Genomic DNA, 26758 nt, shown 5'->3' with positions numbered 1-26758 from the left:
TATGACTAGTGGAAACCTTTGAAAAATTAGCACTCCCACTTATTTTTGAACCATTGCACGAACATTGATATCTACAGAACAATGCGATTTTGTGATTATTCTGACCGTCCACTGACCCAGCTTCAAATATATAGTAAAATAAAGAGCGGAAATAAGTAGGTGAAATGTATGCGGCACTCACTCGGTAAAAGTAGTGAATTCTGACCTTGTACTCCCCGCGTGATTACCCATATGATTTTTTTTTTTTTAACCATATGATGAAAAGAGGTTCGATCTTGAGGTTGTAGTTTTTTTTTTTTTTTTTTCAATGATTAACAAGACACTCCGCGGTTGCCTTATCAGAGTCAGTCTAGAAGTAACAATTTCCTTTCTGCTATACTCTTTTCCGTCCAACTTGATCCAGGTTTTCGTCTTTCTGCAGTGTATTTCACGAAGCTCAGTGGCAGAATACCAAGACTCTACATCTTTTCTTCCATAGCACTTCTTCGTGACTGGCACCATGTTCTAGCATTAGTCTACTGCTACAGCTCAGCATTCAACACGGGGAGAAGGTAATATTAGGCCGTCAGATTACTAAGAGAATAATGTGCGGTATTTTCGAGCTCTACAAAAACCAACACCGAAATCTCAACTTGCGCTAAAAATCTAGTGTTAATCAAAATACCTTCTAAAGCACACTGTTCAAGGTGATATACTGCAAGTTTTATGTTTATATTAATAGTGAGACTGCAATATCATTATGAATTGAATTCTCTCTCTGCATATGTATATCTATATCTATCTATCTATTGTATATATATATATATATATATATATATATATATATATATATATATATATATATATATATATATATATATATATATATATAGTTCCACATTTCTACCATATATTAATCTGTATCTCGTGTTCCCTTCCTGCCTCTTCCTCCCTCTCCTATCTTCCCTCCTCTCTCTCTCTCTCTCTCTCTCTCTCTCTTTCTCCTCCAACTTTTTCTTCAGATTTCATTGCTTTCACAACTCGTCTTTTTCTGTCTTCTTACTTTCTCTATTGGTCACTTTCTCACAATGCATTTTCTTAAACTTTCACTGCTCTCTACACTGGTTTCATGTTTCTGTCTGTCTGTCTGTCTGTCTGTCTGTTCTCTCTCTCTCTCTCTCTCTCTCTCTCTCTCTCTCTCTCTCTCTCTCTCTCTCTCTCTCTCTCTTCTTCTTCTTCTTCTTCTTCTTCTTCACCTCAGTACGACTTCTCTTTCCCTAGCTTTCAGTGCCTCAACGCTAACATCTTTCTCGTTTTCTCTTTTATTACGACCTGTTTTCTCTCTTCACAAAATTGGCACTTCAGAAATAACCACTAACCTTTCCGACACACACACACACAGACACACACACACACACACACACACACACACACACACACAAATCTTTCATATGAAGGAAAATTTTCTTGCGTTTTTTCTGCAAATCTCGGCCAAATGTTTTGAAACTGGCAGAGTAACAAAAATATGCAGCTCAGTGTCTTGCTACAGTGGCAAGAGAAAACGGTAGCCACGTATTATTTGCATGACGTGCTGACAGAGAGATGGTGGGGCCAAGAATACCACCACCCACGGAAGTGAAAAATATGATAATAAATACATTAATAAAAAAAGCTCGATAGCACAGTGACGTCTCTCGCAGGCTTTGACCTTGACCCATGACCTTGACCCATGATCGATCTGCACCAAAATGGATACACTTCCTACACTACCCCCACACAATGTAGTCTCATTAAAAAAAAAAAAAAAAAATCCTAAAAGCATTAAACATTCATAGAAACACATTCATAAGATATTGCAGTTACACAGACGGCTGCGTGATCAGAGTTGCTGACTGCAAAGTTGCCGGCCCGTTAGCGCCAGGGTTCGAATCCTGGTGTGGGCAGCTGGGGTCACTTGCCTTCAGTGTCCACCCACCCTCTGTGGGTTGGTAGGTAAAATGAGTACCTGGGGTAACATCTATGGAAGGCAACTGTGGTAACCCGGATGATGCAGTGGCCTTATATCCCAAGGTACTGTGTGAAAAACCCGCCACAGGCTCAAAGGCCTGTGTGACGGACATAAGCACTTCAGTTAAGTGCCTCATGGCGTCTGTCCCCACCTATTCCATTATAGATAAAACAGTGCAACAACCTCCCATCCCTTTTCTGCCCAACTCTCTAATGCAAGAGTTAACTGTTACTGCCAGTCCTTCATGTATGCAATAGGTCATCTCTGGAACTGTCTTCCTCTGTCTGTATTTCCTACTGTCTTTCAAACGCAGTGTATCCAGGCATCTCAAAATGAACGGATCTTGAATTTGGCTCTTTGTTATATTGTTTTTGTTTTTACTTAGGGGGAACAATCTTGTGGGATCTTGGCCTTTGCTTCCTTCTTCCTTGCAATTAAAACACACACACACACACACACACACACACACACACACACACACACACACACACATTCATGAGATACTGCTTTAGCACTGACACACACAGTACACAATACATACACAGAAACGACCTCCATCTCAACAGTTACACATAAGGTATGGCTAAAACGCACACAAGACAATTCATATTTCCTCTTAATTACAACCCGGACCTACCGTCTGCATCCAGTGTGTGTGTGTGTGTGTGTGTGTGTGTGTGTGTGTGTGTGTGTGTGTGTGTGTGTGTAGTGCTTTGTATCTTATCTGATTACGCACAGCGTTATGTTGGTGTATCGCAGTTGCTACCCTCCTCCACATTCACCACCACAATCACCACAACACCTTTACACTCAGACCTCTTTTGAGATTCGCGAAAATACGAGCATTTGCGATTGTTTTTCTCCTCGTAACTTCCATTTATTTTTGCATGGGAAACTACTGTATAGCTACGAGGATAGTCGTTGTTTTGGCACAGATACAAACTACAGTAATCATTTACCTCTCGTAACCAAGATGTGTGTGTGTGTGTGTGTGTGTGTGTGTGTGTGTGTGTGTGTGTGAATAATCTATATCAGTTTGAGAGGGGTAGTGAATGTGAAGATTTTCAGTAATGTAGTACGGGTCAGATTTACGTCGGTAATCATCATCATCAGCAGCAGCAGCACTCAGTGTAACACCAGCCCTCACCAACTGGATTTTGCTTGACCTTCGACAAATCACTCTTATAATCTTTTATTCCCTCTTGACCGATCCGCAACCCTTCCACCAACTTTAATTCAAATAATTTCAAAACCGTTTGAAGTGATAGTGCCCAGTGACCGTGACAGTTGACCTTTTTTGCTTGTTCTCAAATAGAAGTCTCATTACCCTTGTTGAAACCCGAACCTTTCGACAAACTTTTCCATGTGACGTTAACTCTTGACCTAACATTCTAAAAAAAAGGTAAAAAGCTATGTATCAGCCAGCTGGGTGATCCTCATCTCATCTACTAGATTTGAACCGAATCAGATCACAATTGCTTTGCTTTGTGCACTCACAGACACTATTTATCTATCTGTAGCCAGACACATTAATCCCGTAAGGAGTGGCCACAGACAAATATCCTTCATGCAGTCCTGTCCCCTGCCATTTCACTGCCCTCCCCCCAGCTGACACCACTCCATCTCATCCTTGGTCTCCCCCTCCCTTTCCCTCCTTCCACCTCACTCACACACACTCTCCTCGTTAGCCTCACGCTCTCAGTCCTCTCTACATGGCCAAACCACCTCATTGCATTTCTCCTGACACTTTCTATCACATCCAAACTCAATGCTCCTTCACTTCCTCATTTGTCAGTCTCTCTCTCCATGTAACTCCACTTGATCCTCTCAAATAACTCATTTCCATTGCTCTCACTCTTGACTTGTGTCATTCCAGCAAGGTCCAAGCTTCGCTTCCATGTTAGAGTCGGTATCACAATTATATCATGCAGTGACTGTTTTACTTCCATGCTCACTTTCCTATTTCTTATCACTGCTCTCAAAGACCCAGCAACTTTTCTTCCCTGTTGTACCCTTTCAAGCACTTCTTCCTCTGAACCTCCATCATTAATCATCACATTCCCCAAGTACTTAAATGCACTCACATATTTGCTTTCCTCATCATCCAACCTCACTGTGCACTCAGTGACTTCATTTCTCTCGAAGACCACAACTTTACTCTTCCCTACATTCACCTTTAGATTCCATTTCTTACATACTCTCCCAGACTCATTCACCATGCCTTGCAGTTCCCCTTCATCTTCACTTAACAACACAAGTACAGTATCATCTGGAAAAAACAGAACAGGAAATTTGCAAACGCTGCCCTTTCTCATTACGGCCGCACCAACATCCATTGCTCGATCTTGTATGTGTTTTATAATCCCATCCATATAGAGACTGAGCAACCATGGAGACATGACACATCCTTCTTTTAAACCAACATTCAGAAAAAAAAAAAATTCACTCGGTTCACCATCCACAAGCACTGCAGTCTTAAGCTCCCTCATGAATACTCTTCACAGCATTCAACAGCTTGTCATATACCCCATATATTCTTAATATTTTCCACATCCCTTATTTATCCACTGTCAGATGCTTTCTCCAAATCTATGAAGGCCACATACAACTTCTTGCTCTTCTCCAGAAACTTTTCCACCAAAGTGATTAGGATGAATCTCTGATCTACACAACCTCTTCCTTTCCTAAAACCTCCCTATTCTTCCCCAACTAATTCGTGTGTTATTTCCCTAGCTATGAGTATCCCAACATATACTTTTCCTGTTACACTAAGAATGCAAATGCCCCTATGATTACCACACACTTTTTTGTCCCTTTTTCCTTGTACAGGGGAGTAATTATACCTTACTTTCAATCCTCTGAGACTTTACCTTCCTCCCAGGCCAATCTGCACATCTTCCTTACCGCTGTCTCTCCCCCGTGCTTCAACATTTCACCACACTCTCCATCAGTTCCTGGGACTTTCCCCATTTTGACTTTCTTCATTGCTTCCACTGCTTCCATCCTACTGAGTTCTTTCTCCCTTCTCATCTCCCTCTTTCTCCCAGCCATTCCCCATTTGGCTGTACAGATAATTCTACTGAAAGGTGATACTTGCTTGTCAGTGACTGAAAAGAGAGAGAGAGAGAGAGAGAGAGAGAGAGAGAGAGAGAGAGAGAGAACATGAGTCTTGTGTGAACTATTCCCAGCATGCCAACTTTAGTTTTTGACGATATTTATGTCTTGAAAGGTTTTGCCCCACGCCCTGAACACAAGTCTTTCCTTCGCGTGATTTTTTTAGGCTGTGAATGGAAGGTGTTCCGACTACTTAACACTTTCACCTGTACTGGGAGTTCACCAGTTTCGGAAAGATCACTACACTGCTATTATATAGGTTACTCAGCATTCTTGCAATGGGAAAATGACATGAAATATTGACTTGTTTAGGCTTTGATCCATACAGTGCATACACTTAGGTCTGACAGTTGCCCCGCGTTCAGTTGACAACATTAAAATTGGTCAAAAGTTAAAGCAGGTGACGCAAGTTTATTCCTGAAACTTGGAAATTGAGCTTAATCGTGTAACGCTTATAGAAAATAGCTACTTAAATATTAGCTGAGGCATTTAAACTACTTTGGAGTGCATCAGTTGAATGAAACAGGGTAACAGATTGTATTGAAGTATGTATGCGCAAGGCGATCGTCAGGTATTGGCGGCCATATATGGCTGTGGCGGGGTGGGTGCGCGCGCCCTCTCTCTCTCGCTCTCTGCTGCCTCACCCCGGCAACGCACGTGTGAGTACACCTTTCTCTTCAACCCCTTTTCTCCTCCCGCTGACGACCTGTGTGAGTGTGACGGCTCTGATGGCGTGAGATATGGTTGTGTATCCATGCTGGGTGGGGTGCCTGACTGTGTGTCGTTGCTGGGTCGTCAGGGTGGCGATATTCACGTGGAAAAACAAGTCCAAGTGACCACAATGACAATACGTCTGGCCGGCGCCATATTGTGAATTTTTGACAACATTTCGAATAGATAATTGTCCCCACGGGTGCTTGAGACCTGGTCTTTGATTTTTGGATTGAGTACTGCTAGTTTAAGTGGTTGATAATATGTATACTTTAAGCTTTTATTTCCGAAGTGGTACGATATTTTTACATGTTCCGCAACTATGAGCAATTTCCGTGTGAGTGCCTGGCGTACGAGTAACAAAATACAGTCAAATTTTACGCCATAACCATGTTAGCTGGGCTGTAAATGAGGTTAATTAAGTGGAATAATCCTTACGTAATTGTAAATAGGAAAAGAAGATAGGAGGGGAATGTTTTAGTGTTGCTGTTGTGTCATGTCAGCTGGCCACCTACTTCCCTTTGTGCACCACGTTGTCCAAGCTATTTTTGCGGTGGCTAATCCAGAGAGAGGGTAATTGATCCGATAGGGTGGTTGTGGTCAGGTTATTGGTAAAAGTGTGTAGGGAAGTTGAATGAATCTGTGCATGGAAGGGTGGTTGATGGCGATAGTGTGTGTTATGGTGGGGAGGCCAGAGGGTAGTGACAGTTTTCCATCACTTCTCAAACTTCTGTAGGGTTTTGGGTCTTACGTAAGCCTTATGCATCTGAGATCTTATCACACAGTTGATAATATTTGAAGTGTTTTAGACAAAGAGGGAAACACTTCTTAGAATTTTCCAGGATCAGAAATTCTTCATTGATTTGATCTTAAGTAGGTCACTTTTGGCAGAAAATGTGTAGTATAATGACCTAGTTATACAAAGATTGAGTCTAGTAGAAGTAGATTATAGTAACAGTGTGCTTGATTTCATGACCACATTGTGGTGAGAATGGTTTTTAAGTTAACTGAAAATGGACTTAGTTCTTTGGCTTGTTAGGTTGAAAATTTAAGAGCTCCTTCCTAATAATGGATCCCCCCCCCTGTATTAAATATTATGAACCAGAATAAAAAGTACCAGTATAACTAATCTCAAAGTAGAAAGTTTGTGTAATTGTGATGTTATTAATTGTGGAACTTTATAAATTTCCATGTAAACCAAGCCTAATCATGAAGAAACCATTCTTTGGTTGTGATTATGGTGTTTTCTGCAGAATTGTTACCATAAATGAAGTGGTGTATAATTAGACTTTAATTGCTTGTCATGGACTTTATTGTGTGAGAGTTCTCATAGATTTGTTTCAATTAAATGACAGCAGTAGGTAGCTTAGATCACTCTGGGTAGTAGCTTAACCATATGAAATCTGATGGTGTCATTTTTAGCTTATTCTTGCTGCTACCAAGTGGTTTTATTTCAGATTAGCCTTATGACATCTGATATTGAAGGGATTTACTAAGGGTGTATCTAACCCCTCCAGTTAGAAAAGACTCTCCTGAGCTGAGTAAAAGTCAGATGGCCAGAATAAAATGAAATAATCCTGGGCTGAAAGGGATAAGGTATGTTGAGTAATGGGATAACAAAACTCAAGAGGGACAACAAAACCCACTCCCAGAAACTGTAGGTAAACGCTTTTGGTTAAACCACTGGTGAGAAAAATACAGAAGAAATTATGGTACTTGGAAAATTTGTCAAGGGTGAAAGGAAAAGATAAGTACAGTAACATATTTGCTGGAATCCTGTGTCGTAGCCCTTTCGTGACCATCTGGATCCTTAGTACTTTCAGGATATGTATGAGTTTGGTAAATTTGCAGTTTTGGACAGCCAGTGTACTTCTGATAGCTTTTTCTAAACAAGTACTATATTTGTACCCAAACTGCCATATCAACAGTTATATTCTACTCTAACCTGACCTGACAAACATAATGTGATTAACTGAACCATAAGGCATGACTGTCCAAAACTGCAGTAATCATAAGGCATGACTCCAAAACTGCAGAAATATAGAATGTTTTAAATTCAATCCTTTCCAGTTAAAACCAACCCTGTTAATTTAAAACTAACACTTTCCAGTCAGATCCAACCTTTCCATTTAAAACCAATCATTTCCAGCTAAATCCAGCCTTGTCCACTGTTTCCAGTTAAAACTAACCCTGCTGTAGTGGTGGAGGGATGCAGGCAACATATCAGAGGAACAGTGGCCATTGAAGTAACAATAGAAAAGAGATAGAAATGCAACAGTGCAGTGGTGGGACAGGTTGAAGGGAGCCAGTAAGAGAAGAGTTAGCTAATGTGATGAAAAGCCTTTGACTCCACCTTGCAGAGGAGAGCTGTATGTGGGGAGCCTCCCCACACTTGAGAGTTGCACTCGACACTGGCAAGTAAAACCCGCGTATAAAGTCAACAGCTGTGCAGGGGTAAAGAAGGCATGGAGTCGGTTAAGCACACCTTATCTCTTGGAAGCAGATTTTACAAGAGACTAACTAATGAAGACAAACCAACTCATTCCAGTTAAAACTAATGCTTTCCAATTAAAACCAACTGGAAAAGGTTGGATTTAACTGGAAAGGGTCAAATTTAAAACTTTCGATATTTATACAGTTTCGGACAGTCATGCCTTGTGGTTAAGCTATTCATTTTGTTAGTCAGGTCTGGTTAGAGACTAACCGCCTGACCCTTTCCAGTTAAATCCAACCCATTCCAGCCATAACTGGTATACCTGTTTTGGATATACTTGTACTTGAAATTCAATCAAAGTGGCATCAAGAACAGCACTAGGTCATTTGTATTATTCATCAGTTTATATCCTTCATATATCTGTGGTGATTTTTTTTTTTTTTTTTTTTTTTTCCCCACTTTGGAATCACTTGTACCCTGTATGTCTTGTTGTTTTAAAAGCTTACTCATTTTCCTGTATTATCTAATTTAATAACTGGGAAGTTGCCTTGAGTCATTAAACTTGCCTGAACTAACTTAATAATAAATTATAACAAAAACTTATTTGATCAAACCCAGTTTAAACCTGGGTAGGTAGGGTTAAATGTATAATAATTGTTTATGATAGGGCTGTTCCATGTCCACCTGGTCTGCAAAATTTTACCTTTAATATGCCCTTGTGAGTTAGGTTAACCCTTTAGACCTGGGGATGTCGTTTTTCACCTTATTCTTGCCATTTCCTGGTGATTTTATTCAACTTGGTTTAGACTTTTGGAAATGGAGGGGCTACATGTACCTGTAATGTACCACTCGGTATGAGAGACCTTTTCTAAGTTCAAGAAAAGTGCCTGGTAGCAGCAAGAATAAAATCAACATGATATCAGCTGACTTCAAGGGTTTACTACTGTTAGGTTCTGTAGGCTGTGTGTGTTGCTGCTGTTGTCAGTCTTTGTACCATAGACTTATTACTGTGCACTTAGCTTTGTGATTATAGGAAATTGAAAGGTGTGGGCTTGTCTGGTACAGGGATATTCCAGTTACAATACCATAAGTCTTATCTGGATGAACCCCACCAGTAACCATCCATTGAATGAGCATGAAAGTACCAGTACAGTACTTCACCCATAATTAAGGGACTATGAACAGATAAATGACACCAAAAGCTTTGATTAATGAGTTTTCTTTCACTGTAGTTCAGAATTCAGAACTCAAGGAATGCTCATTTCAGACATTTAATAGGTACAATATGTACCATACTACTGTAATTTGGGGACCATCTGCTTTAGATAGAGCTGGAGCTAGTTTTGTAGCAAGGGTAAGGAGTGGTTGGAGGAAGTATAGGGAGTAGCTTCTCACCTGACTTTGAGAGAGCTTTCCCTCAGTGTTAAGGGAGCCTTTGTATGCAGCATTTGTTTGCAGTGTAATGCTGTATGGTATTGAGACTTGGCAGTAAGGAAGGAGGATATTTGTAGACTCATACGCAGATGATGCACTGTCCTTGAATGACAGGCCTGGTGGGTTAGGATTGTGATCGAAGAGTTGAGAGGAAGGATAGGACAAATGTATTAATGATGTTATGAAAAGGGGTAAGTTGAGATGGTTCGGGCAGGTAGAGAGGACAGAAGATGACAACTGGGTACGGAGAGTGAGAGATTGAGGGTAGAATTGCGAGAAGCAGACCGAAAACGATGGGATGAGGTCATACAATGTGACCTCAGGGATAAGAGACTGATAAGCTGCTAGTGATCGACTAGCCTGGAGAGCTGCCATTAGGTGACCAGAGCCAATGCATGCAAGCATGTTGAAGCCTTTATAAACAAAATGAAACTGCAGTTGGTGGGCTTCATTGTTTCATGACACTTTGTTTTGTGTGAAGTCCACTGTTGCTGATTTTTGCAAAGCTATAAAGCCACATGTTGTTTTAAGCAGTTCACCAAAATTAAAAACCAGGTAGAGGCACAGTGTGGGACAGTGCGCAGCCAGTGTGCTGTTATCTTAATAGTACTTTTAACATGTATATTCACGATGGTGTTAAAATTTATTGCTACTAACTACACAATTTCACTTGCACCTCATACCCCACACTTCAGAAACCATCCACAGCTATGCCTCTACATAAAGCACTGGATAGGGGCAGATCACTTGTACTGTGTCAAAGTGGTGTTCTTCTGCCCTTCAAGACCTGTAAAACAGTTTGAATGTGTACAGTAGAGCTGCCCACTCACATTTTGGGTGCCAGCCAGTCACTGCAATACATACCAGTACCGTATATTTGATTATGTGATGCTGTACTCAGCTTGGGAAGAGTCTCAGAGTGGGGAAGGGCTAATGAATGCTGTATTCCCTCAAGTTTGAAATGTCTCTTAACTGGAAGGCAGTTGGTTGAATAAGGACTACCTTATTGAAGAGGTTATGGTAATCTCCATTCATTTGGTGGGAATTTAGTAGCTGTTATAAACAGGACTGACCAAATTACAAGGATGTGGGTGTTCAGTAAGCCTCCACTGTACTGAAGTGTTAATTGTAAGTACTGTACTCATATATAATGAAACAGTGGTAATGTAGCATTTTTACATGAGCCAAGTAATTGATGTACCGTAACAATTTCCTGGTTACCGTGGTGATAAAAGTGTTGTGGTCATTTAAAAGTAGGTACCGGTACCGTATGTGATCTTGTTAAGTTAATGGATAAGCTGCTGAACCAGATACCAAAGATTTCATTGCCTCAAGTGCTGTTAGACATGGTGTAGGTACTGGTTTTCCAACTTGCTTATCCCTAGTGAGACTAGAGTAAGTTCTTGATGTCACATGATTTTTTTTTTTTTTTTTTTTTTTACAATTGCACTGGTCAAGTATAGTAAGCCTTCACTGTATTTGCCAGTGTTTTTTTAAATTTTTAGGAAGTGCTGTTCAGTAATCCTAGTGCTCGTTTTACAGACCTGCCATCACACCACTATGTCAGATGAGCTGCAATCCGAATTTGAGGGTGGGGATGCAGGTGCATCCAAGGTGTATCCTGCACAGTGCTCTTCTCTGCGTAAAAATGGTCATGTGGTGATCAAGGTAAACTACAGTACAATATATAAATGTGTGTGTTTTTTAAGATTAGATTATGCATTTGAACCCTTCAGCTTTGGATGTCTTTTCAGGTAACCTTTTGAGAGAGCCCTCTCATTTCAGGGATTAAGGGTGGTTTTGTTTGTCAAAGATTTGTTTGGTGAATGCATGAAAGTGGTTGAGGTTGTAGTAAGGTACATCTAGTTTGGATGGTGATGTGTCAGTTCTGATACATTGAACTGTATTATAGAATGCAGTATGACATTATTTATTGCGTCATTTGAGTGTGTAACAGTAGTAGATGTGATATTCTGCAGCATATTTTTGTGTAAATGTTAGTGGCTGCATTGTTTTGTTTTTTTCTCATGTTTGGTAAGAAGCTGGTCTCTATCTATCTATCTATCTATTGCCAGACGCCTCAATCCCGTTTGGGGTGGCCACAAACAAATCGCCTCCAAGTCGCCCTGTCCCCCGCCATTTCACTCCCCTGCTCCCAGCTCACACACCCCCTCTCTCATATACCACTCCACCCCATCCCTCCATCTCATCCTCGGCCTCCCCCTCCCTCTTTCCCCCTCCACCTCACTCACATACACTCTCTTCGTCAGTCTTTCACCCTCCATCCTCTCCACATGGCCAAACCACCTCAGTGTGTTCCTCATAACGCTTCCTATCACATCCACATCAACACCACAACGCTCCTTTATATCCTCATTCGTCAACCTGTCTCTCCATGTGACTCCACAGGCTCCTCTTAAATAACTCATTTCCACTGCTCTCACTCTTGACTTGTGTCCTTCCAACAACGTCCAAGCTTCACTTCCATACGTTAGAGTTGGTATCACAATACTGTCATGTAGTAACTTTTTCACTTCCATGCTCACTTCCCTGTTTCTTATCACTGCTTTCAAGGAACCAGCAACCTTTCTTCCCTGCTGTACCCTTTCAAGCACTTCACCCTCCAAACCTCCATCCTTACTCATCACACTACCCAAGTACTTAAACGTACTCACACTTTCCAATTCCTCACCATCCAACCTCGCTGTATATTCACTGACTTCACCTCTCTCAAAGACCATCACTTTACTCTTCCCTACATTCACCTTTAGATTCCGTTTCTTACACACTCTCCCAAACTCATCCACCAAGCCTTGCAGCTCTCCTTTGTCTTCACTCAACAACACAGTATCATCTGCAAAGAACAGTACAGGGAGTTTCCAAACACTCTCCTCTCTCACCAGGGACACTCCAACATCCACTACCCTACCTTGTACCTCTTTTATTACCCCATCCATGTACAGATTGAACAACCATGGAGACATGACACATCCCTGTTTCAACCCAACCTTCAAAGAGAAAAATTCACTTAGATCACCATCCACACGCACTGCAGCCTTTGCACAATCGTACATACTCTTCACAGCATTCAACAACTTTCCATCTACTCCATATATTCTTAACTTTCCACAATCCTTGTCTATCCACCCTGTCATATGCTTTCTCCAAATCCATGAATGCCGCATACAACTTCTTTCCCTTCTCTAGAAACTTTTCCACTAAAGATCTGAGAATGAATATCTGATCTACACAACCTCTTCCCTTCCTAAAGCCTCCCTGTTCTTCTCCAACTAATTTCTCTGTTCTTTCTCTAACTCTGTCAATAAGTATCCTGCCATACACTTTTCCTATTATACTAAGAAGACAAATGCCCCTGTGGTTACCACACACTTCTTTTTCCCCTTTTCCTTTGTACAAGGGAATAATTATACCTGACTTCCAATCCTCCGGGACTCTACCTTCCTCCCAGGCCAATCTGCACATCTTCCACATCCATTCTACTACTATCTCTACCCCATGCTTCAGCATTTCACCACACACTCCATCAATTCCTGGGGCTTTCCCCGATTTAACTTTCTTCATTGCTTCCACAACTTCTATCCTACTGATTTCTTCCTGTCTTCTCACCTCCCTCCTTCTCCCAGCCATTCCCCAGCCACTTATACACGCATTACTTCCATCCTCTACGTTCAACAATTCCTTAAAGTGTTCTCTCCATCTGCTCACTTTTTCTCCCTTCTCCACTAGTAATCTACCATTTTTATCTTTCACTCCCCTGCTAACTTCACTTCCACCCTGTCTTACTCTTTTCACCTCTCTCCAGAACATTTTCTTACAGTCCCTCCACTTTACACTCAAATTTCTTCCAAATTCCTCATCCACTCTCTTCTTACTCTCTCTTACTAATCTTTTCACCTCTCTCTTCCTTTCTACATATAACTCTCTCTTCCGCCTCTCAACCTCTTCCACGCCCCTATTTCTCATCCATTCATTGTATGCTTTCTTCTTTTGTGCCACAGCCTGTTTCACCTCTTCAGTCCACCACGCTGTTCCTTGCACCCCCCTCCGTCTTCTCTTCCTTCCACACACCACATCACATGCTGCACATATTTCTTCTGTAAATATTCTACACACACCTTCCACGTCTCCCATCTGTTCCAATTCATTTGCTGGTCTCACAGGCTCAAAATGTCTGAGCTAAGTAGCCATCCTTCAAAGTACTGGTCTTCTGATGGAGCAGTTAAGGGTTGGATGAGTATTAGATGGCATATAATTGAATGTTAATTTATCAACAGGGCCGTGCTTGCAAAATTGTGGAAATGTCCACCTCCAAGACTGGGAAACACGGACACGCTAAAGTTCATCTCGTTGGCATTGACCTCTTCACAGGCAAGAAATATGAAGATATTTGTCCCTCCACCCACAACATGGATGTGCCCGTGGTCAAACGTGCAGACTACCAGGTATGTTATTCCTTTATACCCTGTACCCTATCTGTACTGTTATGATACATGTGCTGAAAAAAATCCTACTTTATGTGAAGTAATTTTAATGTGAATCATGCTTCCTTGTCATAATTGAGGGGTTAAAAGCACAGGCCAAGTGATAGTAATGAGTGTGTGTGTGTGTGTACATATATATATATATATATATATATATATAGTACCCTCGCTTCCAACACGGTAATATTGTCATGCATGGGTCACGTGTTGGACCAAAAACGTGTTGGACTAACATCAGAGCTTATGGGGAAAAATGAATTATGTCAGCAACCCTAGGAAAAGTCACCCTAAATACCTACCATATACCTATACATATATCGGTACTACTGTAATTATAATAAATGGTACTGTGCTATGAATGATAACTAACCTTTTGGGATGGTGTTGGTGGGCTTGCTGGGAATGGAAGGTGGTATCCAAGGCTGTAGGTAGTCCTACTGGGTCCCCGGAGGATGCTGCTGGCGTCACTAGTGGGTAATGGCTGTTGCTCCTCCTCAACCTCCCTCATAAATCCTTTGAAATCACACTCAGAATCACTATCTTCGTCCACAGCCATGGAAGGTCCTGCTTCTGCCTGTCCTAGCACTGTGTAATCCTCGGCAAACGGCATAGTTCTCACACTGTTGCCAGAGCCCCGTCTCGTGACTGTGAAAAGTGATCGCTGTCGCTGACTCGGTAGAGAATAAGGAGAAGCAACTTTGTTTATAAACTGGTACACATGCTGATGAAAAGAGTTTCAAAACGATTGATATTTATTCTAAAATATTAATATGTATTCAGTGTCAGGCTAAATGTTCAATGCTGTAGTACGATACATTCTCTATTGAGTTGCCTGGGTTTTGGTCACACTGTTTTGCCCGTCGTGTCCTTGGCAGGAATCCATCCAGATGAATTCCAAATGCCCGTGGTATCGTCGGCAATTTTACCACGTTACTGTTCCGATTTACCATCGTATCCTCTGCAAACCTGGTATGAAGTGCCGTGTGATAGCATTCGGCTGCCAGGATCTTGTCTTGGTTTTTTATTATGGTTCTCACGTTGGCTTCATTCATGTCGTAGGCCTTGGCAATGTCAACTTTCCTCTCCCCTTCTTCCTGTCGATGCTTTCTAGCTTGGTGGCCTGAGGGAGGTGCCGACGCTTCTTGGGGTTCTTAGAAGGCTTCCTAGGCATCGTGAGCAGGGTTAAATGCAGTAACAAGGGCAGAAAATGCAGCAAGAAAAAAGCACCTTCCAGTGCAATTATGCGACTGAGTGGCGCTGTGGCGGGAGAAATTTAAACAAAACATCACATGACACCAGAAGCGTTTTTAATTGGGCGGCATTACGATCACGTCATGATAGCGAGCGGGGAAGGCTACTTGATCAGAAGTTTTCATTGGCTATCATCATCATGGGAATGTCCAGTATGACCGTGTTGGACCGGGGGTGATCGTGCTAGAGTTGAACTCTGCGGATTTCGCCAACTTCTCGGAGCTCTGTGCGTGTTATTCTACCACACTCGTGTTGCAGTAATTAAATCGTATTAAATAATACTAATTATTTGCTCTCCGTGCTGGACCTGAATCGTGCTGGACTAACGCGTGTTGGACACAAGGGTACTGTATATTTGTTTCTCATGTATATATAGGTTGGATTTCAGAGAAAAGACAATTAAAAGGTGTAGTTTGGACTATGTGGCAGATTCATGATTTCAACCAGTCAGTCATGTATTATGGTATTATTCTTTACTATATCTCCCAAACAGCACACACAGCAGACTACTGTACAGTGTACTTATTTTACTCTAACTAGCACTAAAATTGCTATCCTCCTTGACCGCTGAATAGTAACAGTTACATAACACTACATTATGATGCAAGTCATAAAGAAGTGCTGTCAAAAAAATGGAGAACAGTAGTATTGTCTTTTCCTCCCAGTGAGGTATGTAAAGTAAGCTACAAAAGGATGAAAATCTGGGCAAAGAGTGAAAACCAGTATAGTGCCACAATTTCTGCACACACTTCAGTCACCATTACTTTTTGTGTGAAAATACAATGTCTTCCACTAGTCCACTCTTAAATATGTATTGGTATGTATAAAGAAATTGCAGAAGTAGGCGTATCAAAAAGCTGGCTCAGTAAAATAGGCTGTCATGGCTTCACGCTAATCATATACTTCCTGCATGTATATTTTTATACTGGTATATCTCTACAAAGGCTCTGCACCCTCAATAGACTTATGCCATTATAATTCTTGCACTTTGCTCACCCTCATTTTTGTACAGGGGTACAGTCACAGCCTTTTTCCACTTTACTGGCACAGTTTCACTGATCCATGCTTTCTTACATGTCTCCAGCAAGCTTCATTCGTCTCTGCATGCACCTCATCAACCCCAGCTGCTTTCCCATTTTTCAGCTGCTTCATAGCATTCTTCACCTCTGTGAATGTCATGTTTCTTGGCATTGCGTTTCTTCTCTTTACACCCCCAAACCAATCATGTTAACAATCGCTTTGTTCTCTCCATTCCCATTCGTCAAACTTTCAAAATATTAATGTATTTCCATCTGGTCCTTGCTTCTCTCCCATGGGTTAATAATCTACCTCTTACATCCTTCACACTTTCACATTTCTTCCCACTGTCACTTTTATATTTCTGCACCCCCTTCTAGAATAACTTCTTATTTTCAGAGTAAGTTTCATTCATATTTCTTTCAGGATCATCATTTACCTCCTTTTTTTCCCCATCACTGGTCACTTTATGTGCTTCTTGCTGTCAGTATGTTCAGTTCTTATTTCAACTGAACCTCTTTCCTGTATCCACTCTAGCCACTTCTTCCTCTTTTCCTCCACTGCTCCCGTAACCTCTTCATCACACCATGTCGTACCTTTCTTCTTTGTTGTTACTCTTGCCACACCACACACTGGTCTGGCATTCCTAACTAAGCAGTCCCTATATGCATTCCACAAGCTGTCCAGATCTATTACATTCTAATTCACTGATTCTAACTCCTCCCCAACTTTGGCCCTGTATTCATCAGCCATTTCTTTGATCCTCAGCTTCTTGACTTTCAGTCGGCACCATCGTTCTTTATTTTCAGTTAGGATGTGCACAGAAGGGTCAGGGTTGTTGAAACATGTTGGCATTTAACTCAGTTTATATGTTGCCAGTACTTCAGTTGCTGATGAGTTTATGAGAAAGCAAGGTATGGAAGTTGAGGCAAGGGAGCTGTTGGGATTGAGTTCATTTGGGGATGAATTATGTATAAGGTGGACAAGGGTTTGGCTCTTCTTAATGGTCAGCTGATGGACTCCATATCTGGCGGGTGTCCTTTAAGTTAAGTACATTTATATACAATGGAAAATAGCACCCCAAAATACCAGGCATGTGTAGATGCTGAAACTTGTGAAATGGGGTCTGGAATCTTGGGTTTGAATGTAAATTATTTTCTGGCCCATATCCCATAACTTGCTGTTGATAGTTCTCCCATTTTCATATATTTTCTTTGCCTGTTTATCCTTAGGTGGGACTTAACTCCTGCAGTCTGGTGACTTTTAGTTGTTTTTCTTGCAGTGACCATGATTGTGTGCAGCACACATTTTAGGGAGAGAGTAGGTTGATTACATATGAATCTAGGGGGAATACTAGCCAGATTGACTATTTCCTGGTCAGGAGGGCCGATTGGAAGTAATAGAGAGCGAAGAGTGTTTGCAGCAACACAAGTTACTGACATGACATGTAGTTTAACCCGTAGGCTATTGTAGCATTCCGGAAATGCCAGTCGGTAGACTGCATCATACATCTCGGAAGAGGTGCTTGAAATACTGTGAACTTTTTGGTCATTTTTTGTGCCTACTGCATGCTTCTGTTTGATGAGTGGGTCATGAATTGTTAGTGTGGAGTGTAAGCTCCACACTGTTTAAATGTAATCATGTGTTTTTAGGTATAAGTGGGTCAAAACACTTGATGAAAGCACGCTTTTTTTTAAACCGTTTTTCCCACACCACAGACATAGGAAATGTTTAGGGCCACCACAGCCATGAGGTTACGGAGTAGGTGGTAAAGAGGACCTGTGTACCTAGGAGGAAATTATGGAAACTGGAAATCCAAGCAGTGAGGGATGCCTTCTCTAGAGTAGAGTAGACTTGTGGCTGAACAGGGAGTTGTTGACCAAGTGTAAATGAACAGTACAGAGCTCCAGAAAAATCTGAGAGTTCCTGATTAAGTGTGTGGATGGACAAGGGGCCCTCCAGTACATAAGATAACAAGGAGGTGGGGTGAGGGTGTAGATGCCACAGTTATGGAGTAAAGAAGAATTTTCCAGGAATGGAAAAGGGGTGTTAACAGAGGAATACTTGGCTGTCAAGTGTCAGCTTAGAAAGGAGGTATATAGGGCAAAATTTGAGTCTCTGTCTTACTGGATAACCTAAATAGTGCTGTATGGAAGAATATGGTATTTAAGGTGGGAAATCAGATTAGGAAGGAAAACGGCTATAATATCAAAGCAAGCACAAAGGTGTGGGAAGCAACTCCATCTTGTGCAGTATTTGTGATAAGTGGGTGCATGGGAGATGCAGTGGCATTAGAGGTAGAGTGCAAGATAAAGCTGATGTCGTGTGCGGTGTGTTGGGGAGAGCATGTAGAGATTGTCAAATGTAAAAGGATTGATAATGCTGGTGAGTCTCGAGTATGTATAAGAGTTTAGTTATTTGGGGGACATGTTATGTGCTGGAGGTGTGGTTGGTGTTAGCTCTGTGGCTAGGGTCAGGAGTGGTTGGAGGAAGTTCAGGGAGCTGTTACCTCTCCTGACATTGAGAGTGCTCTCCCTCCATGCTAAGGGATCTATGTATGTAGCGTGTGTTAGGAATGTAATGCTGTATGATTGTGAAACCTGGATAGTAAAGGAAGAGGATATTTTTAGGCTCAAATGAACAGAAATAACAATTGTAAGATGGATGTGTAATACATTCTTGAATGCAAGACCTGGGGGGGGGGGAGGCTAGAAAAAGGAAGGATGGGACTGAAGTATATTGGTGTTGTGATGAGGAGGGGCAGATTGAGATGCTTTGGGCATGTGAAGAGGTTGATGGATGACAGTTGAGTGTGGAAAGTGAGGAGTGTAAACGTCGGGGGTAGGGTTGCAAGAGGCAGACTGTAAAAGGCCCGGGACGAGGTTATATTGTGACCTCAGGGATAAGGGACTGAATAGAGAGGCTGCTAGAGATCAAGCAGCATGTAGAGCTGCCATTAGATGACCAAGTCTGACGCCTGCGGGCAAGTTAGAGCTTTTTTAAACAATATGAATGTACCTCCACATGAACGTTAACTTTTAGGAAAGCCATTTGTTGTGTTAGGGTTAGAAAGTCCACCAGTCCATACACAACCTGATATAGCTGAAAAATTGTTTGAAGGTAGCAAAAACAACATTACAGTCAAGTCACCTAAGGTGCAGTTAATTGGTTCTGGACTGCCCCTGTGCCATAGAAAACCACGTCATATAAATAAGTAAACCTATGGAAAAATGCAGTTTGGTCCTTGACATTTGCGCAAAGTCCTCTTTTCACTCCAACCCCACTTTACACATGCACACAATCAAGCAGTCAGTCATTGCATGTATTACACACAAATTAAACACTAAATAACGTAACAGTAGGCACAAAAAACGGGAGGGTGATCAGATAACAAGTGGTCTGGCTACACACTGAACGGGGCTTGAACGGCAGGCGAGGGCTGAGGTTCTCTGTCCGGCTGCCAGGGGTATTTGCCCACGTGTTTGAAACCTTGCCGCGCCCACGCCATAGGTATAGTTTATGCACATGGTTCTTCTTTGGGGGGTCTGGCACCTTGCTGTGTCATAGAAAACCGTGCCATAGAAGCACGCGCCATAGGCGAGTTGACTACATAATCAGGTTGAAGTGGTTAGGTTAGGTTGTTAATGTCATAATTTGTCATGTCTTTTTTATTTATGAGGTATATTTATTTTCCCACAGTTGATCGATATCGCAGATGACGGCTTCTTGTCCTTGATGATGGAATCAGGTGAACTCCGTGATGACATAAAACTCCCAGAAGGCGATGTTGGCGCTGAAATCAAGACCAAATTTGAAGGTGGAGAAGACCTCTTGGTAAGTTGAAAATTTTTTCATTGCCATATTGTTGTGTGTGTGGAGTGTCATCCTACCTTTTTTTTTTTTTTTTTTTTTTTTTTTTTTTTTTTGAAAATTTAACAGATTATCTGTTCTTGGCATAAAATTATCTTATTTAACTAGTCAGAATCAAAATTCTCTCTCTCTCTCTCTCTCTCTCTCTCTCTCTTTAATGGGAGGATTAAGGAATCAAAGGCCAGGAGCCCACTAACTGTTCCTTATTTAAAAAAAAAAAAAAAAAAATCAAGATCTGTTTGTTTCGAGATGCCTGGACACACTGTGTTTGAAAGACTGGAGATCATAGGAAGTAGGAAATACAAAGAAAGACAGGAGATCATAGGAAGTAGGAAATACAGAGAAAGACTGGAGATCATAGGAAGTAAGAAATACAGACAGAGGGAGACAGTTCCAGAGTTGACCTGCTGCATAAATGAAGGACTGGGAGTAATGGTCAAGTCCTGCATCAGAGAGTTGGATAGAAAAGGGATGAGAGTTTGATGCTAAACGGGTGCTACTCGTCCGTCATAGAGGTTGAGGGATGCAAGCAGACAGTTCAGAGAAGCAGTGACCACTGAAGTAGCGATAGAAAAGAGGTAAAGATGCAACAGTGCGACGAAGAGTTAGAGGTTGAAGGGAGCCAGTAAGAGGAGGAGAGTTAATGAGACGAAAAGCCTTTGACTCCACCCTATTGAGAAGAGCTGTATGTGGGGAGCCCCCTCATACATGAGAGTTGTACTCTACATGGGCAAATAAAACCCGTGTATAAAGTAGGGAGGGGATTAACATACTTAAGTATTTGTGTACTAAATTTATCTGTAGGAAATATTAACTCATCTGAGAAGTCTCCTCAAAGCTGAACAGTACGGTATCATTTTCTGGTAGCCATAAGGAAGTGGTGCATTGTACTCAAGGAGTTTGTGTGGATAGACTATATTTAATGTTACTATAGAGCCCTCCCCTTTTTTTATTTTGTGTTTCCCCCAGCACTCAAAAACCCCTTTCTAACTTTTTAGTTTGAGAGTCAAAATTGAGTGCAAGAATAAGCTGTGAATTCCAAGGCTGGCTGCTGGTAATACTGTAGCTGTTAGCCATTTCACCTCACACACACTTTCAGTTGTATTTGATACCCTTGGGGTTGGCTGATAATTAGTTTGCCCAAGAACTGCGAGTCACATTACAAAATGAATAATGCTTGACTGCTGCTTATATCACTGAATCCCCCCCCCCCCCAGTTGATGCCATGGCACCATTACTTTAGACATCTGTAGCACCTAAACTAGAGCACATAATGGCCTAAAAATTTAGGAACATGTACTTCATCACTATCCCCATCTGCCTGTAAGAACAGAATTGGAATAATAGAAACATTTAAAAATTGGTGCTTTGCACACCACAGATCCCTTTGAATCCCAATTGCGTAGTTGATGGGTTAACAGAACTACCGCTTTCACAGTCTGGAGCATGCAGAATGACTAGCATACTAATACCATAACATTTTTAAGTTTATGCACTTCTTGTTACCCCTTGGTTAATGCAGCTACCTTAAACTAGGAAATTGTCATATTAACCAGAACAGTGCTTTCCAGGTATAGGACAACCTCTGTAGAGGCCTACTTACTGCGGGGCATTAGGCTAAACTTTTTTAATATCCAAAATTACCTTAAACAGTTGGGAAAGGTCTGGATGATGATGACCTGAAACATTGTTGTGTGACACACTACTTAACACACACACTAGAACCAAGCACACTTTGTTGGAGCTATGTCACACTCGGATTAAGCTGAGTGGTGTCATGGCTCTGCATTGTAGCTGTTTTTTACTACAGTTTGTGGAGGGAGGGAGACAGACTCATCTCAAGCACTAGTGAAAGTTGCATCACGGAATTATGCATTTCATAGTTTGAGTTTACTTTCACGTATTATTTTCCAGATTACATTAATTTTAAGCTGTCAGTTATGTGGTTCTGGTATGAATATAGCAAACTATGCATCAGTTGTAGATTGTTACCAATTAGAAACAGGTAGTTTAGAATTCAGTTGTTCATGTAGGTTTGTACTTCTGCCTAACATGGATATGCTGATGAACAGGGTGAAGAATGTTGCATCATGATGTAAAGCATGTAAATTTATAGTTTTGTACCTTACAGGCTATAAACTGTAATCTTATTTTCTTTCTCTTTCGACAGCTGACAGTTCTCGATGCTATGGGCCAGGAAATGGTAGTTGCCACAAAGCCAAATATGAAATAAATTATTCCTTCCATCTGTCTACCATCATCACCACCACCATTATTCATAACCAACCATTATCCTGTTAAAATATATTTTTTTTCATAATAGACTTGCTATGTTATGGTTAATGGTTGATGTCTGTGATTAATTGCAACAGCGGGAACACCAGCTAATGGTCTCCCAAAAGATGGTGTCACTGTGCTTGGCAGTCTTTTTCATTGATCATGCTATGAAAGCTATAACTCCCCATCATAATCCTCATTAACATTTCAAACATCCCAAAAACAAGGTGAGGATAAAAGCCTTCACATTTTTATTTTGTTTTTTCGTAAAGGTTAAATTTTTGGTTAAATGCCAATATCCCAAAAACAAGGTGAGGATAAAAGCCTTCACTTTTTTTTTTTTTTTTTTTTTTTTTTTTTTTTTTTTTTTTTGACATCCACTAAAACTTGTGGTATTATTTGTGAAGGGGCCACATGGCGCTGTCTGTGAGCTGAAGCCAGCCATAGTGTGTTGGTTTACTGATCTGTGACCAAATGAGGAATAAATGGTGTGTTGTTTACTTGGCGTTTGATTGTTCAGATAATCCAAGCTTAAATGCAGGAGAGCCTTTTTTCTTTTTTTACCCTGTCGTAGGATACTTACCCATTACTGTACATGGGTTGGTTGGAGGAAAGCTTTTATCTAACTTGTTTTTGTACTTTATGCATAATTAATATGCTAATTATTAGAATAAATTTACAACCATTCCAGTGTTATAATGTTCTTTCATTCAGATATCCCAAGACTGTTAAAGTTTTAGTTTGTCATTGTAGTTTGGATATGATTAAGTTTTGAATAAGTGTTCTTGGGGATTGCATTTAGAAATTTGTTTCATATATTGTTTTATTTTGGAGGTAAATGGCATATATTTTTTCAAAAGTTTACTTGCTTCAGTTACAGCAAAAATTTAATTGACCTAATTACTTTGTACTGCCGTAGTAGATTTTTTATTCTATTTCTGCAGGTGTAAGTTTAAGTTGAGGCCTGGTGTGAAGGCAACACAGTAGAGTTGTCATTGTTGCACAAATTTTACATGTCTAATACATTGGTTGCATACTGTTTGAAGTTGCTACAGGCACAGTATGGTATGTGTTGATATTTGGATTGTTTATTTTGAACTCTGCTCATGTTTCTCCTAGAAAATGGGCTAGTGTACAGTTACAATGAAGTTTCATTGCACATTTACTTTTTGTATGTTGAACATAGAACATGTTTTTCCACCTGCAAGAATAGTTTGAATCTGCAGTTGAATAGATAGCAGAAAGGAGGTGGGACACATACTTACAAACCAAAATTTGTGACTCCAGGCTCATTTGAAACAAGAACTGGGTGGACTGTAGGCTGTAGATAACTCCTGCAGTCCACCAACCCACTTTCACGGGGTAGGGAGGGAATTAAGGGGTATTTCCGTAACTGGGCAACAGAGCCACCCAGTTAAATTAGTGACATCACGCTTAAGTGTCCCTCTCCAGCACCAAATTTTGCATTAATTTTTAAACTGTACAGCAGATAAAATTAGGAAGCAATTACCTCATGGTATAGCTTTGCTCAAAGGATTCTGTAGGACTAAATGAACCCATTTCACATTCAGGCAATATAACATTTCAGTAATATATTGTACAGGGAAGTTTTAACTTAAAATATTTACCCAGATAATGTATAGCTTACTTATGCTAGACAGACAGCTTCTAGTTATTTGCATATGGCATGGGAGAAAGAAAAAAAAAACATTAAGTTAGATGCCTGGTGGTCTAGCGATTAGAATGCCCCAGTCCAAGTGACAGCCTTGAATAGGTTGGATTTCCAAGAGGACTGGAGGTTTTTCGATCATGTCATGCCGTCGAGGGAAGTAGACTGGTCATCTACCTTTAAATATACTGGACTGCATTAGCCTAACCTTGGGTCCCTTCACCTTGAAAAGGGTAACATGGGATTGGCTGTTACTGTTTTTTTATTTAACTGGAATGGGTTGCTTGGGTGGCCTTTTTCCCCAGTAGTTGTAGGTCGTGTAAGTACAGAAAGTCCTCGTTATAAGGTGGATTTATTATTATTATTATTATATTTTTTACAGTAATCCCTTGAATCCCAGTGATGTTCTTTTCATTTTATTTTTGCTGCAACTGCTGATACTGCCTGATGAGTTTATTCAATGTAGTAATCCTCTTACTGTAGTTTATTAACTCACCAGGGCCCAGGGTTGCAGGGAAGGTACAGCACTTGGCAGACTATTGATTACCAGTTCATAGTTAGGAAGTTCATAGCTCCAGACTTTAAAGCTTCACTCTTCAGTTAGGTTTTGAATATGCCCCCACACTGTCAACTCGAGGAGACATTGGGCCATAGAGGGTCAGGGCTATATGTATCTCGTCTAGGTTGAGAAGGCAGTTGAATAAGTCATGAGACAAGAATAAAGTGGAATTGACATCCCTGGGCTTAATGGGTCGTCCACTTTGAGTAAAAAAAAAAAGAAAAGAAAGAAAAGAAAAATAGAAGATTATATATATTGTGTGTTGATTCCGTTGTTGCAAATAAAGCTGCTTTGCCGTGCCCCCAACTTGTATAGGTTATGTGATATTTTGAACAACCCTGACTTATAATGAGGGCTGCCTGTAGGTTCCTTAGCCTGTATTCTCGTTGGCTTGGAAGGCTGTCTGGCATCTCTTCCTTAGTGATTTACTTTTGCATATTGCACTTTAGTATTCTGTCGCTTATGGCTATTAATATCAGTATACATCACACTGTAGTATTCTCCTGTGTTACTCATTTCTCAATATCAACATACATCACACCTTAGTACTGTGTGTGTTACTGATGTCTTATTATTGTAATATCAAGATACACTACCATATGTAACTAGCATACGAGCAGTTATTAATGTGCCATATGCAGAAATGAGCAGGTTGTGTAGAGGTGCTGGGGAACCTTAATTGACGAGAATACAGATCCTTGAATGCACGGGCTTTGTCTGGGTCTAGTTTTTTATGGGGGAATGTTACTGTCGGCTACTGGTATTTTGTTAGGTCTTAAATTGTACATGAGCAGTAAAATAATTGAAGGAAATAATTTAGGGTAATGTTTTGGTAATGATATTCACATTTGTGAATGTATAAATGTATGAAATCAATTAAATTTTTTAAAATAACAGTGGTATTTTGTGCTCATTACTGAGAAATGTGGAGCACCATTATAACATGCAAAGTACTGTATGCAAACATGACCCCTTCAGTCTGATGACATATTTTCTAGTTAACTCTAGCTACCACCAGACAGTTTTATTCATCTTAAGACAGACCTCTAGTAGTAAAGAGGTTAATGAAGGCTATATCTAACCTCTCCAGTGCAAAAAGTTTTTCCTAAGGTAAATAAGATTGTCAGGGGATGGCAAGAATAATATAGAAAAGTGTCATCAGACTAAAGGAGTTAATACAATTGTGAATTTTTACGCCAAAAGTTGTCCTAACATGAATGCATCATTATACTTATCAAAACTTTGTGATTCATGAATACCTGTGTTGTAACTAAAATGCATGAAGCATATAATATAAACTGACGCACAATCTCATGTTTTAGTCCTTCCATTAACAGCATGGTTTGAAAGCTGCATGAAACTGAAGGCTCCCTGTTATGATGGTCCTCCACTCTGTACAGCAGGGCAACTGTTCTGTTTGGCTCAAAAGGTCTTATGGTACCTCATCCTTGCCAGTTTCCTTCTGCATAGGGATAATCGTTGTTACCTGGTATGGTTAATTCACTTTTAATGGTTAATTCACTTTTAACAAGGTGGAGATTTTTGTCATTTTGTAGCTTATTTTTTTTGGTCATTTTGTAGCTTATTTCTCATTGCTCAGTGGCAGATTAAGACATAGTTCAACACCCTATCCATAGGACTTCTTCATGACCAGCATCATAATCTTTCATTAATTTGTTTTTACAGCCCAGTGTTTAAGGTGAAAAGGTGCTATTTAATGCCACTCAGGGATGAGAGGCTGGTCACTCTCCTATGCTTCTCATAGGGCAACACAGGATTTAGATGATGATGATACAGTGAGTAGAGTATAGTACTGCAAGTCTTTGTTATTTACCAGGGATATTCCATGCAACTCTTTCCTATAACTTGTGTTGTCACTCGGGAGAAATGGATAAATGTGCCAATTGTATGGAGGGGAAAAAAAAAAATCGTA

At 40.6% G+C, this 26758-nt stretch overlaps 1 protein-coding gene across 1 annotated transcript; it reads left to right on the top strand.

Moving 5' to 3' along the window:
• Positions 1 to 5688: 5688 nt before the first annotated feature.
• On the top strand, positions 5689 to 22969 carry eEF5 (eukaryotic translation elongation factor 5). The gene is made up of 5 exons (XM_080282703.1): positions 5689 to 5760; positions 11223 to 11348; positions 13976 to 14143; positions 20150 to 20284; positions 22491 to 22969. Exons 1-5 carry the CDS (start codon positions 5689 to 5691, stop codon positions 22551 to 22553), a joined length of 564 nt encoding a protein of 187 aa, XP_080138829.1. The 3' UTR covers positions 22554 to 22969.
• Positions 22970 to 26758: the final 3789 nt, after the last annotated feature.

This window comes from Coenobita brevimanus, chromosome 94 (assembly GCF_032717465.1).
Source record: "Coenobita brevimanus isolate Jiangsu-jjx chromosome 94, ASM3271746v2, whole genome shotgun sequence".
Taxonomy (NCBI): domain Eukaryota; kingdom Metazoa; phylum Arthropoda; class Malacostraca; order Decapoda; family Coenobitidae; genus Coenobita; species Coenobita brevimanus.
This window is presented reverse-complemented; position numbering and strand designations above follow the sequence as displayed.